The sequence below is a fragment of the Cavia porcellus genome, unplaced genomic scaffold (genome assembly GCF_034190915.1).
Source record: "Cavia porcellus strain 051 isolate PalLab524CR breed Dunkin Hartley unplaced genomic scaffold, mCavPor4.1 scaffold_14, whole genome shotgun sequence".
NCBI classification, from domain to species: Eukaryota; Metazoa; Chordata; class Mammalia; order Rodentia; family Caviidae; genus Cavia; species Cavia porcellus.
In genome coordinates this window covers 20,840,146-20,853,160 of record NW_026947497.1, presented here as the reverse complement: position 1 = coordinate 20,853,160, position 13,015 = coordinate 20,840,146, and the positions used below count along the sequence as shown (strand labels likewise).

At 41.5% G+C, this 13,015-nt stretch overlaps 1 protein-coding gene across 5 annotated transcripts; it reads right to left on the bottom strand.

Annotated features, from left to right (window-relative positions):
- Positions 1–903: 903 nt before the first annotated feature.
- Positions 904–7,624, bottom strand: Spry1 (sprouty RTK signaling antagonist 1). Of its 5 annotated transcripts, XM_005006772.4 has the most exons (3): positions 5,647–5,786; positions 4,838–5,125; positions 904–3,127 (listed from the first exon to the last, which is right to left on the bottom strand). In XM_005006772.4, exon 3 carries the CDS (start codon positions 3,070–3,072, stop codon positions 2,113–2,115), a length of 960 nt encoding a protein of 319 aa, XP_005006829.1. In that variant the 5' UTR covers positions 3,073–3,127; positions 4,838–5,125; positions 5,647–5,786; the 3' UTR covers positions 904–2,112. The 5 variants fall into 5 exon arrangements, with proteins under 5 accessions (XP_005006829.1, XP_013015830.1, XP_005006828.1 ...); XM_013160376.3 differs by lacking the exons at positions 4,838–5,125; positions 5,647–5,786 and adding an exon at positions 7,111–7,624; XM_005006771.4 differs by lacking the exon at positions 4,838–5,125 and having other exon boundaries at positions 5,647–5,785.
- Between the last annotated feature and the right edge of the window lie 5,391 nt (positions 7,625–13,015).

The following is a 13,015-nucleotide window of genomic DNA, read 5'->3' as shown; positions in this document are numbered from 1 at the left end:
CTTTCAGGACAGAGAAAATATCAACTGTCATGCTGCCCATTAATAGGTTTAATGGCTTGACAAAGCAAGCATTATTATAAGTTTTAGCCAATTACATCCTGCCTGTATAAAGCAGGGGCAAAGCCTATTTGTAAAGAACAAATACTTCTAAATTAGTAATCAGACCATCAGAGAGCAATGACCAAAACAAAAAGCTGCATAAAAGTTTTGATCAACTGGGTTCAAATTATGTCAACCTCTTATTTTCAAATGTAAATAATTATTCTCACATGCAGGTAACTACTGACAATATCATTTAGCCACAGGGAACTGGCAGGGCTAACTCAGAGGACTCACCTGATCAAAAATTTTATCAGATTCAACTATCCCAGCTATGGAGTGCTTGACTAAAAAGTACAGTATCAGAATACTTGATCTACGTGAAGTCTTGGACCCAGATTTTTTTACTCTACCAGACACAAAGAAGTGTAACTTGATCAGATCACATTGAGTACTTACTAAAGGAAACTAAAAGGAAGCGCTAGGATGTTTTAAAAAAACATCTGCCAGTGTGAACTACTCTTTAGGTCCACTCCAACTTCCAAAACGTTTATTTAGAATGACAATACCAGATGTTCCTAGGATGTGCACAAAATTAAATTATTTTTAAGTTTTGCAGATTAACATTAATTTCTAATTAATCCAAGACAGTTAACATAAACATTTTCCACTTGGGCAGTTGATGAAATAATTTGGATTTCAAAACTTTAATATACTTTTCAGGAAATACCCATCTGATAATTTAGATCGCTGGTATATATGTTTAACATGTGAAGGGAAAGAATTAAAATGGGTAAGCATGAAAAAACTTCAAAGCAAACAATAAAATCACCTTACTAGTACAGGTAAATGAAGAAATCAGGAGACAGTTTCATTAATTAATATATTTTCTGCATTATAGTTAACATACGTACTTTCTTCGTGGCACCTTATTTTCCGTTAAGTATTGATATTTTGTTATATTCAGACATGAGTACATTTCAACAGTCTTTTGCAATAAATATCATAAAATAATAGAGATTCGCATAATAAATATTCTTTACAATAAAAAAGTTTAACAGACTTTTGTCTTAAAAATAGTCAGAATTCAACTTTGTGATTTATACATAAAATATACAAAAAGCACCACAATTTGTGGTTTAAGGCAATGAAAACACAGAAGATTAGCATTGCTCAGCTGTGAACTAACCGAGGGGCCAAAAGGACCATTAAGGAGCCAAGATCACTTTAGGCAGCATAGTTCTGTGACACCTACAGATTGATTAGCTATAAATTTCAACTTCAGTTATCCAAGTGCCCTCAATGACAACAAAAATTTGGTGATGAGCGTAGGGTATGGAAGGGAGTTGAGTCGTTCATGAATATGAAAGCTAGATTAGGAATGAACAAGTTACAAGCAACGTATCTCCAATGTGAAGACTTACATCATAAAGCGAGATCTAAAATTACACAGGAGGCAAGGGGAGGGGGCAACAGCTGGCATCTCAGAAGGTCATGCCAAAACCAAGAGAGACCTCTGCAGAACTAAAAAAGGAGGGCAGTGGTTAAAGGAAATTTTTTACGTTATAACAAAAATACATCCTCTCATTCTATTTACTGGTCCAATGCTAGGAAGACAGCTCTAACTGGAGATAGATTTAATACACAGCTTATTTAAGCAATTAAACGGTTGCTTCTTTGAAAACCAATTTTCCTGCTCCCACAGTATCCAATCACAAACAGCTCTAAATCCTCTAGTCTGAGTGGGTGTCTTATGTTCATGTACACAACTTTGGAAAGTTGCCTGCAGAACAAAGAGGCCACACAAAAGCCCACTGACTCTCAAAACTCTCAAATGGATGGCAAAAGCTCTCATCACAAGTGGGACGCAGGTGCAGTTTCATAGTCCGCTCTCACTGAAGATCGTCCAGAAGAGAAGAGTAAAATCCGGAAGTCAAACCTTGGGAACAGGGGAAGAAAGGCAGGAAACAGGGAAAAACTCTAAGGAAAAGAAAATCAGTATCTAATAGTATAGTTTCTAACAGCCCCAACTGGAAAGCTAGAAGTTCAGGAGGTCCAACCCACCTCCAAAAATCATGATGGTTTCCCCTGGCCCCGGGAAGGGCAGCTCTCCAGCTTACAATAGACAGTGTTGGAGTTCTTGCATCTGCACCCTGGGCGATGAATCCAGTCATAACATCCCCTGCATAGCTTCAGGCATCCCTTAGCAGGAGGGTAACAGAGTAAGCAAGGTAAAAACAGAGACATTGCTCCCATACACAGGTATCTAGAGCAGCAGTGGGACTGGGAACAGGAGCAAGGATTATCCGAGTAAGAGTCCCCTTCATCGTCGTTGGAGCAGTGATAGAAGATGCCCTTGACTAAGCACATGCAGGTCCCGTACTCCACCATGCTCTCAGCAGAGCACAGGCATTGCCGGTTACAGGCCAAACAGGACGGCAGGGTTCTGGGAGCTGTGCACTCACCACATTTGCACTTCCCACACTGTTCACAAATGAACTTGTGCTGTGTCAGGTCCTCTTTCAAGGAACCCTTCAAGTCATCCACAAGCAGCTGTTTGGGCTGGGTCCGGATGGCCCTTTCAGACCTATAACCAGGAACTGGTCTGGCTGGTGGTGACCTTCCTAACAGCCCCTGCTCAGAAGAGGCACTGCTGTTGCTCCCAGAACTGGCTGCACTTCCAGTGCTGGTTGATCTGCTCAGAATGGGGGCCCTGGCATTACTTGAGAGTCCCACGTGTCCCAGGTGGCTTGTAGGTCTTTGCTCATAGTTGTTATTCACATTAATTGGAATGATTTCATGAGTCCGTTCATGCTTTTCTTGCCTTGGTGCTGTCCGCGGAGCAGGTCGTTTTACCACTGAAGGTCCTTCTGTGTACTCATTGCTGCCTCTGATGGCCTTGATCTGGTCTAAAGACAAAATAGCAGCAGGCTGAATCTCTCTCTCATAGTCTAATCTCTGCCGGCCATCCAAAGAAGGCTGCTGGATCACGACTAATGAACTGCCACTGCCATGCTGATTTTGGGGATCCATGTGTAGTGATCTGGGATTCTGGCAGTCAGTGGAAATCTGGCATGCATCTGAAATCCTAAAAAAAGAAACCAAAATTGAAAACAACCAAAACAAAACACAGAGAGAGAAAGAGAGAATAAATGACAGGAAGCATTTCAGGGAGGGAGGAAATCCTGTCAAGTCACAAATTGCCTAAACCACCTGGTAATGATCTCCTTCATCAGCGGATTACAATGATGCTGGGGTCCTGGCCAGAGTCCAATTCCGAGAGAGGCTGTGGTCCACATCACACAAGAAGAATGTAAGCAAGAGACCCCGGGCCATAAAAATTAGAAGTTTTTCCAGCTTTTAAAAAGTAGAATCAAGAGGGAAGTAATGTCTTCCTGTTTATGAATCTAACAAAAATGAAAATAAAAAATGCCTTCGTAGGGAATATTGAATACACCCAACTGTTCTCATCTAAAGAAAGCTCACTGTCAGTTCATTAGTCTTTTTCACGAAGGAAAATGTCTAATGTTTTTTAAAACTGGAGACTGGCCTTGGTGCTATAGCTTTGTTATCTGTCTGGTGTTACAAGCTTCAGATTAATGATGAGGAAATTATCCAAGGCATGTTCCAAAAACTAAAAATATTCCTCACTAAAATGGAATCTCAAAATAAGAGGTCATTTTCAGTTGAAATCAGGATTCTAAACTAGCTCATTAATCTGTGAAACACAAAGATGAATGTGTGAGGAACAAAATAGCTCTTTGGTGTCTTACAGGCACTAACACATACAGTTCAATAAACCATTCTGTGCATAACAGAGTATCCGTGAAATGACTTTTAAAGGTTTAAACCTGGATACACTCATATAACAAGATAATTTCCATGCACAAGCATTGGGCCTTCAAAGCAGCGTGGGGAAATTTTGGCTGCTGTAATTATCTCTATTTCCTCTCAACAATCTACTTGGACGACAAGATTCTGATTCTCAAAATCACCGATAACTGAATCAAAGTACTTTTTGTAATAAATAAGCACCCTAACATCCAGACATAAAATAAGCATATTTCTTTTCTAGTAGTAAATTCCTGCCGACTTACAATGTATTATTCATAAAATATTACCACTTACAAAAATGTTCCCATTTAGTCAATAGCAGGTTAGAATATTATTCATACAAATTCCTTCCAAAGTCTACAAATGCAACCCAGTTTAAAACTGAAAAGTCCTGCTACCTTGTACCAAAACAGGATCTTAAGGGATAGAACAGAAAGAAGCCCATTCCTATATAAACTAATGTCTCTAGACCGGCGATTAGATGCGGTTCCCTCCTCCATTCTAGAAATGTATCATAACCTGCTGGGCTGAGCTCCGGAGTCCTTCAGGGACTAAAGACCCTTAAAACATCGACACATTTATGCCTGCATACCCCATCCTTCCTCTTCACCAAATACTTTGCAACTCACTACTTTGAAAGCAACGGGCATTTAAAAAACACCAACTCAGGTTCCACAGAAAGAAAAAGAAAAAACTGGTGGGAAAAACCTGCCGAGTGTAATCAAAACCACCAAGCACAACTTTAATTTCGCATTTCACAAGAGAGCTGTACGGAAGCTCACGCTGGCTGGTAAATTCAAGTGCCAGGCAAAAATACACAGCAAAGAAAATCCGCCACCTCTGATCCGAAGAAAAACTCATCTTCCACCGGGGACAAGTCCTTGATCTGACTCCAAACACGCCCACACGCTCCCGGCACTGGCTTCCCTAAAAACACGCGAACGAGGAGTCGAAGAAGGAATACCTTTCCGGACAGTCCCATCCCGGGGGAAGGTCTCCGCGGCTCCCAACACGCGTTTTCGCGCTGCCCACCCAGGCTCGCGTCAGGTCCTAACGCGCTCTCCCGTTCACGCGGGCGCCAGAAGCAAGCTCACGGCTGGGCTGATTATAAGTCAAATTATTTTAAAAAGAAGTCTATCCTTTAAAGGAAAAAGCTTGATTCATCGAGGGCCGGGAAGAAGAGAGCCGGGGCAGGGGCGGCGGGCGAGTGAGCGCCTCCACATTGCGCGTTAGGACGGGAGCGCGGCGCCCTCTGCAAGCCGCGCGGAGCAGCGGTGAATAAATAGTAGACGGAGAGGAAGGAAAAGGAAAAAGTTATGAATGAAAACAAGTTTTCTCTCTCTCTAGCAGGAGGAGGGCGGAGGCAGGAGGCGGAGGTTACCATTACCTCAGGAGGGCGGACTTCTCCACTTTTAAAGTGGCAGCGCCCTCTCCCCTCCCTCGCCGCGCCTCGCTCCCCAAACCAGAAAGCCGAGGCGCACCGGGGGTCGCGGGCGGATCCCAGGGGGCGCCGCCTCCTCCTGCGCGCGCGCGCGCGCACGCACGCACCCGGGCTCCTGCGCAGGGCGCGCGCGGGGACCCCAGGGACACCCCAACGACTGCGCGGAGCCACCTTTGCGGAGAGGACTCCCTCGACCCCCGGCGCCCAGCTCCAGGCAGGCGCGGCTGCAGACCCCGGACGCTCGGCCGGACGCCTCCCCACCCCTCTCCTCCCCTCCCCCCTTGGCGCCCGCACCTGCCGCGCGCAGCCAGCCCGCCGCGCCGCGCACTCACCTAGGCCCGAGCGGAAGCGGGGGGCCCAGCCAGGCGACCCGGCCCACGTCCCGGTGCGGGCGGCCGTGTATCCGCGCCGCATCAACCGCGGCGGGAAGGAGGTGGAGGCATCACCCGAGCGGCGGCGAGTCGGCCCGCGGCCCCTTTCCGGCTGCGGAGGGCAGATCTCCCGCGGCCCCGCGCCGCTCAGGAACATCCACCTGGGGGCTCCCCGCCCGCGGCCCCCGCAGAGCTGCAGTCACAACCGCGCGACCCCTCCAAAAGGGCTCGCCGCCTCCCTCCGTGGAGCGCGCGCCGGGGCGGCACGATGGGCTCGGACGGGGACTCCGCGGGCTCCAGTCGCTCCTCTCGGGGAGGGAAAGAGGGGGTGGCGGCTTCCCAAAGACTGAAAATCCACGTCACGGGCGTTCGAGACTCCGCGGCGCCCGGGGCTGGGCTCGAACCGGCGTCGAAGGGCTGGTCCCGGGGCCGCGCAGGCCTCGGCGGGACCCTGGCGCACGCGCGCGCGAGGCGCGGGCCGCGCGGCCGGGTGGGGGAGGGGGTGTGGGAGCGAGGTTTGGGGATCCTTCTCGGAGAGGGGCGGGCGGGCGTCGTCCCAGGTCCCCGCGCAGGCCGGGCGCTTCCAGACCGCGCGCGCTGGGCACGCGGGACGCGGCGATCCCGGGGTCTCCGGTCCTGCAGGTCCGCCTCTCCCGGGCAGCGCGCACTCCTAGCGCTCAGACCCTGCGGTTCCGCGGCCGAGGCGCCTGCTACGGACGATCAGAGAGACATAAGAACACATGATATTTCCTTTCTCTCGGGCGCTGGACGCGCCGCGCGCCCCGCCGCCCGCAGACCGTGGAGCCCGCAGCCGCTGCCATGTGCTGCCTGTTGCTCCCCCTGATGATTGACAGGCCGCGCACAGTCGGCGTGTCAGCGGCGAACCCAAGTAACATGCAGTCCTGCACGTTTTTGCCCAAGTTCTTTGGTTCCCTGGAATGCCGAGGAGCTCAACATCTAAGCAGCGCCTCTGAGCATTGAAAATCAATACGCACAGACAAGAAATTCAGGTTTTAAACCATTACTTTGCGACGGGTTCGGTCGCCAACAATGCCTAAACAAACGCGCATTTGGTACACTAGCCGAGAGCCAGCCCTTCTACGGCGTAAAGGGCCCTGTGTTTCACACATCCGATCCTTTACAGAGTTTTTCAAACTTGTTACTGTTCGGATAAGGGACAAAAGTGAAAGGGACCCTGCTTTTTTTTTTTTTTTTCTTTCTTTCTTTCTATTTTTCCCCCCCAAGCGGTAGAATTTAGGAGCATCTAGCCATGGGAATGCTTCTGGTGTTTTGAAATGCAACCAGTAACCTCACTCTGCTCTAGAGCGAGTTCAAAGAAATGTTCGGTTCCGTGCAAAACCAAACATTTCTCACTTTATCTCTCCTAAAATATCTACGCAAGGGAAGGAAGGAAACGGTTCTTACCTAATGCAAAGATTGGAAATTGCTTTTCAGGCACATGTACAGCCACTGCAGCTGCTCCTTATCCAGGGCATGGAGCTCTGTCTGCCGCTATCACTCTGCAAACCACTGCGTGCTTTACAGAGCGATCCCACTCCAGTTCCGCAGAATTTCAGCTCCTCGCCGCCACCTCCACCTCCACTGCAGGACACGCCTCCAGTGATATCATGTGTCAATCACACGGGCCGCCAGAAAACCTGGAACAGGATTTCCTCAGCTGGCCTTTGCTTTTTCGTTTACATGTACCAACTTGGAAACGTTACCCTGTATACAGCCTCTAAAAATTAGGGATTGCTTGTGAAAATCCTGCAAACTGCAATTTGTCATGTAAAACACAGTCGAATTTAGTTATCAATTTTCGATCTAAAGAAATTGGTGGCCTTCAACCTTGAATTAGAAAAGAATTCTGAAAAACAGAAGATGAAAAAACTATGCTAAATCATCACTTCTGGTCAATTAGAGGGAAAGCGTGTATTGATCATTTAAAACTTGGAACATTAAAGTTATCTAAAACAAGCTTCAGAATATGTGAGTTCTAAAATATTCAAAAGTGACACGCCTTTTTGCAGATGTAACAACGATATAATATAGCATAAAGGTGAAATTGCCTGCTCAGTTTTTAGATAATGGCTCTATCTTGGATTGTAATATAATTTCTCAATTATCAATTACATGAAAAAAATTGTTATATAGTTGTAATAATTTTTAAAAGCAAAAATTTTTTTAAAGCTAAAAAGCAGAAATAATTTACTAAGAAGTTTTATAATTCTTGATATGATGTATCACTGAATAAAAAACCTAGTAAATAGAAACTTGCTTTCTTTTAGAAACTATAAGGTTTTTGACATATAATACCAAAGTCATACTGTTTATGCTGCACTAAAGATAGTTGTATGTGAAATGTAGGGTTCCATAGAGACTTTTAAGAGATACTTAAAAATTAAAAGCATATAGTTAGTAGAAAGGAAATGTTTTTCCCCAGTACTGCACATCAGGAACAGTATACACTCTTAGGCAAAAAAGAGAGAAAAAAATAGACTCTAAATCATATATATATTTGAGTATGGAAATTTTTAGTTCAAAGTAATTTTTTTTAAAAAGTCTTTACAATAGCAAGTCATCCTGTACGTTTTTATGCCCCATACTAGACTTTCAGATGCTTGAACACTTTTAAAAATTTGTGTTCGAAATTGCTTCTGAGAAATCCAGGGAACCACTAAGAACATCAAGAAGAAGAAAGCATCACCAGAAAGTGCTGAAGAAAAAAATACCAAGAAACTCCATATTCACCCTCAATAGAAAAGATATTAAAAGAGTCTACTTTAAAATATAACATTGACGTGTAACATTGAATTTATGATATTATAAATTGCATTAAAATTATTTTAAAACAAAATTCACATTTTTTTTCATAGGTCTCATTGGATTTGGAGATACGAAATTTTACCAATGATGAGTAGGTTTTTTGTGAATGGATTTGGAATACTCAAATCAGAGATAGAACATCACATCAGAGCGTCCTCTTTGGTTCTTCCAATTGCTTTCTCAGCAGTCATCACAATTTTAGGATGAGAGGTCAGTTCACCAATATGATAAAACCAGGAGAGGGAGCACTGAACATTCTTATTCCATAAATCTCATAAAGCTTTCTGTTGTAAATAAACCTCAATGTACTGTATTTCAATCAAACGTATTAAAATAATTTGTGATGTTATTTTAAAATTACAGCAAAATCCGTAAGATTTTATCTAAAACGCTACCATCATAAGCCATGTTTATTTAGAAATAAAGTATTATGGCATCGAAAGGATTGATGAAACTTGATAACTTTTTGTGCTAAAATGCATTAATGTCTTCCTCTAAATATTACAATTACAAGTAAATGTAACGAAACCTACATCTCCTTTTGATTGCCCACAACTCTAAAACTTTGTAAGAATTCTAAGATTTTAGCTGAAAATAGACATTATTCTTTATTCAGTAATTTTAATTACAGATACCTTGGCTAGAAGTGGTAACTGATGTATGAGACTTTTCTGAAAAGAGAAACAATGTAAGTAACGATGGGGAAACCTTATAAAAATTTCTAATTTACTATGGTAAGATGTGTTTGAAATAATTGAATGGAAAATGAACCCTAACTTGCTTTTCTTTTTCATATGTTAATGAGATTAGCTATCCCTTCTGCTAATATGATTTTTGAAAAGAATAAAATGAGAGAAAAAATCTGGTTAATCCTCATGACTGATTGTGATAAAAATTAAACAGTAGAGTACTAAAAGACTCATCTTTACTCATTTATTTATTAATTTGCCAAAATACAAACAATAGAACCATAATGTGTTCCAAGCCTTTGAAAAATAATAGTTTATTAATTCTCCCCATTTTTTGTGGTCATGATAAATTATTAACATTATTATTCAGTTATAACCCTTTATCTTATTGAGAAAGAAACAAAATAATCGCAGCAGTTGATGAGTTAGTATATAAGAATCTAATAAATCAATGAAGAACTAGTAATGGGAACTAAGGTTTCTTTACTTTCCTTTTAGGGCAATAATCGCTATATTACTCCACTTCCCAAGGAAAGCTGGCAGGGACAGACATGTTATTTTCAGTTTCCTTTTGTAAACAATCTTTGTAGTTGACAGAAATAGACTAACCTATTCCGTAAATTTTCCATAAACAATCTCCTCATTCCGTAAGTGTAATCCTCATCCTCTGTCTTATTCAAAACACTCATGTTCTGCATTGGCTTCGCATTCTAGAAGCGGGCAAATCAATCAATCCATCGAGTACATTTACCGAAGGATTTGTAGCTTCTCTTCACTCTGTACATTTGTACATGTTCTCACAGTGATTTTATTTTTCTGCCGGTTTTCTGAGAGAGAAATGCTCAGGAAAGGAATCTCAGTGGGTGCCTAGTTCCTTAGGTGCCATGTTCCGTTATGAAGTGACAGGGCTCAGACAAACCTGCTCACCACTCTATAACAAACACTTGTTATCTAGCCAATTGCATAATAAATCCTGGCTTCTTTCCTCCTCCAGTGATGTTACATGCTCCCACCTCAACTTGTTTTTCATTTTCATAAGAAAGCAACATTGGCTATCTTTTCTACTGATTTGACGTTTGAAATACAGAATGGAATGTCCTCGTAACAGTCACCTGGTATCTTTAATTTTGGTCAGTGAATGTTATTAATCTCTCATTTCCATAACCGTGTGCTGCTATCTTTATCATCAGAGATAAACACATAATAATCAAGGTTGATTCACCCTGTAACTGCCTCACAGTGATAGGACAGTAAGGAAACAAAATCATTTTTTTCATTAAAAGACAAATTTAAAACCATTTGTGGGGCTTGCTCACTCTAATCTTTGTTGTTTACTAAAATAATCTATGCCAAAATGTGGTTTATACTTTTTATGTGATAAAATAATGTATCCATGAGACAACTAGAGCATGCCATTCATTATGAATGCTTAAAATTGAAAAAGATAACCAAAAGAAATTGCATTTTTTTTTTTTTGTCTTTTTCGTTTTTATCGGTACCAGGGATCGAACTCACGACTGCCTGCTTGCAAGGCAGGCACTTATGCCGCTGAGCTAAACCCCCAGCCCCGAAATTGCATTTTTTTAAAAAAGCATTTATACATAGAGTTTTCCTTAAGTAGTAATTTTCCTGGAGTAATTTTCTTTATAAAATTATTTCAGATAGTAATAAGTGATCACATGCATGTATTGAAATTTTGAATTTAACCTATAGCATCTTTCTATTTCTTGGTTAACAACTTAGTTAATGCTATATTCATCCATGACACCCATGTCCAGTGTGAAGGCAGAAAGAACATGTGTTGTAAAAAACAGTAACAAATGCAGGAACAGGTAATATGAAGTTCAAACCTGACCACTTTCTAGCTAAGGGACTCTCAATTTTTCTGAGCTTCCTTCCTTATCAACCTGAAATTAATAACAATTCTTCACCTTCCTAAATCCTAGTGTAACTAAAATACTTACATATATATAAGTGCTTTATAAGTTTTAAAAAAATCTATGTAACGCATTAGTTATCACTGCCTCAAACTCATCATATGATGAAGAAATGTTTAACATTTCCTCTTTCCTAGAGTTTCACCTTTAAATAAAAAATATATTTGTCTTATAGACGTTTCAAGTTAATTTGTTTTTATTTTTGTTTTTCTAAGGCTGAAAATACATGGATATAAGTAACTGAGTGCCATGTGCACACTGCATATGAGCATGTGCTTGTGGATTCTGGAACAGCTGTCTACTAATAAACTTCAAATCGAATCGCATAATTAGTTCCGATTACCTGAACATTTATGTAGAACTTTTAAACATTAACAGTTTGCTTCCAGTTAAAGATAGAGATAATTATAAAAATCTTTCTATAAAATTTATAAGTTCCTTATGATTAATAGCAAAATCTCAAGTATTTTTAAAGTGATTCAATCACATTTTAAAAATTGAAAGTAGCTGGGGATTTAGCTCAGCGGCATAAGCACCTGCTGGCAAGCACGAGGTCCTCAGTTTGATCCCCAGTACAAAAAATAAATAAATAAATAGAAATTGAAGATAAACATACAGGTCAAAAACAACCTACATATTTTCAAAAAGTATGCATATTACTCTCTTTTTTAAAATCTTGGAATGTTATTTTTTATCTTCTCTAAATGACAGGCTTAATAATGGGTATGTTTTCCACTGGTTATCAAAGTATATATCACTCTTAACGTTTTCGTATTAATTTTTATAATTGAGGGAAGACATACACATCCTATAGCCAGCGTCTTGCAACAAAACCTGAAAAGCGCCACCTATTGTTTAAAATGAGTCATTTCAAATTTCAATCAAAACTGCTGGAGTCTAAAACTTTTATGTTCACATTGATGAGTGTCTTACATTCCTTTCTTACAATACTGCTGTCGAATTTGGGTGTTAGCTTTCAATCAAATTTCCAAATTTCACTATACACATTGACTGCTGAGTAAAGAATTGAAAGACAAAACACTGTACACACAGAAAACAGAGAAGATAATAAAGTAGTAATATGTGGGAACTAACATATCTAACACTGTTTTCCTACTAAGAAGAATTATTCAGAAAAACTGTGGAATTCCAATAACTCCACAATTCCACAAATCATCTTTTAAAATCCTTTATTGCAAATACCACCTAGGCTTATATCACATTCTTTTCAGAGTTTAATGTTGTATATCTAAATATGGGATACTGTTTATATTGTTATAACTGAAATATTAGGAAGTATGTCCTTGTTGAAAATGGATTTGCTCTTGTTAACCCACAAGTGAGCAGCAGCCCTGTGTATTAAGATGGACGCCCGGGCTGAGTAAGTTTGGGAGCAGGACAGCATAAAAATGAGCAGAAAAGAAAACTTTTTGTTTTGGTTACTAGTGAATGGACTGAAACTCTTTTCAAACCCAGGTTTTTAAAACTGTTTTTAGTAGTGGCAGTCTCTGAAGTAAATGCAGTACCCTCTTACAACTGTGCTTCACGCAGTTGAAACTGGAGTGCATCAGCGATGATGTCCCCTAAGCCTCAGAATCTGTTCACCTTTGAATTTACATGTGTCGCATATGAGATGAGACTGTTGTCCACACAGAGCATGACACAGAGGTGAAGGCCAAGTACAGGGGCAGCTTGGAATAACAGGATGCCTTTTGCTTTGTCTTCGTCTCTTTGCTCACCATCTCACATTGGCAAATTCTTGCCCCCATGGAACCCCCAAAGGGAAGCCATGAAGTAAATACACTGTAACTCAAGCTGAATCCAAAAAGTTTCGCTCATCCTTTCAGTAAGTCAGCCATCTATTTGTTGTGTTGATTT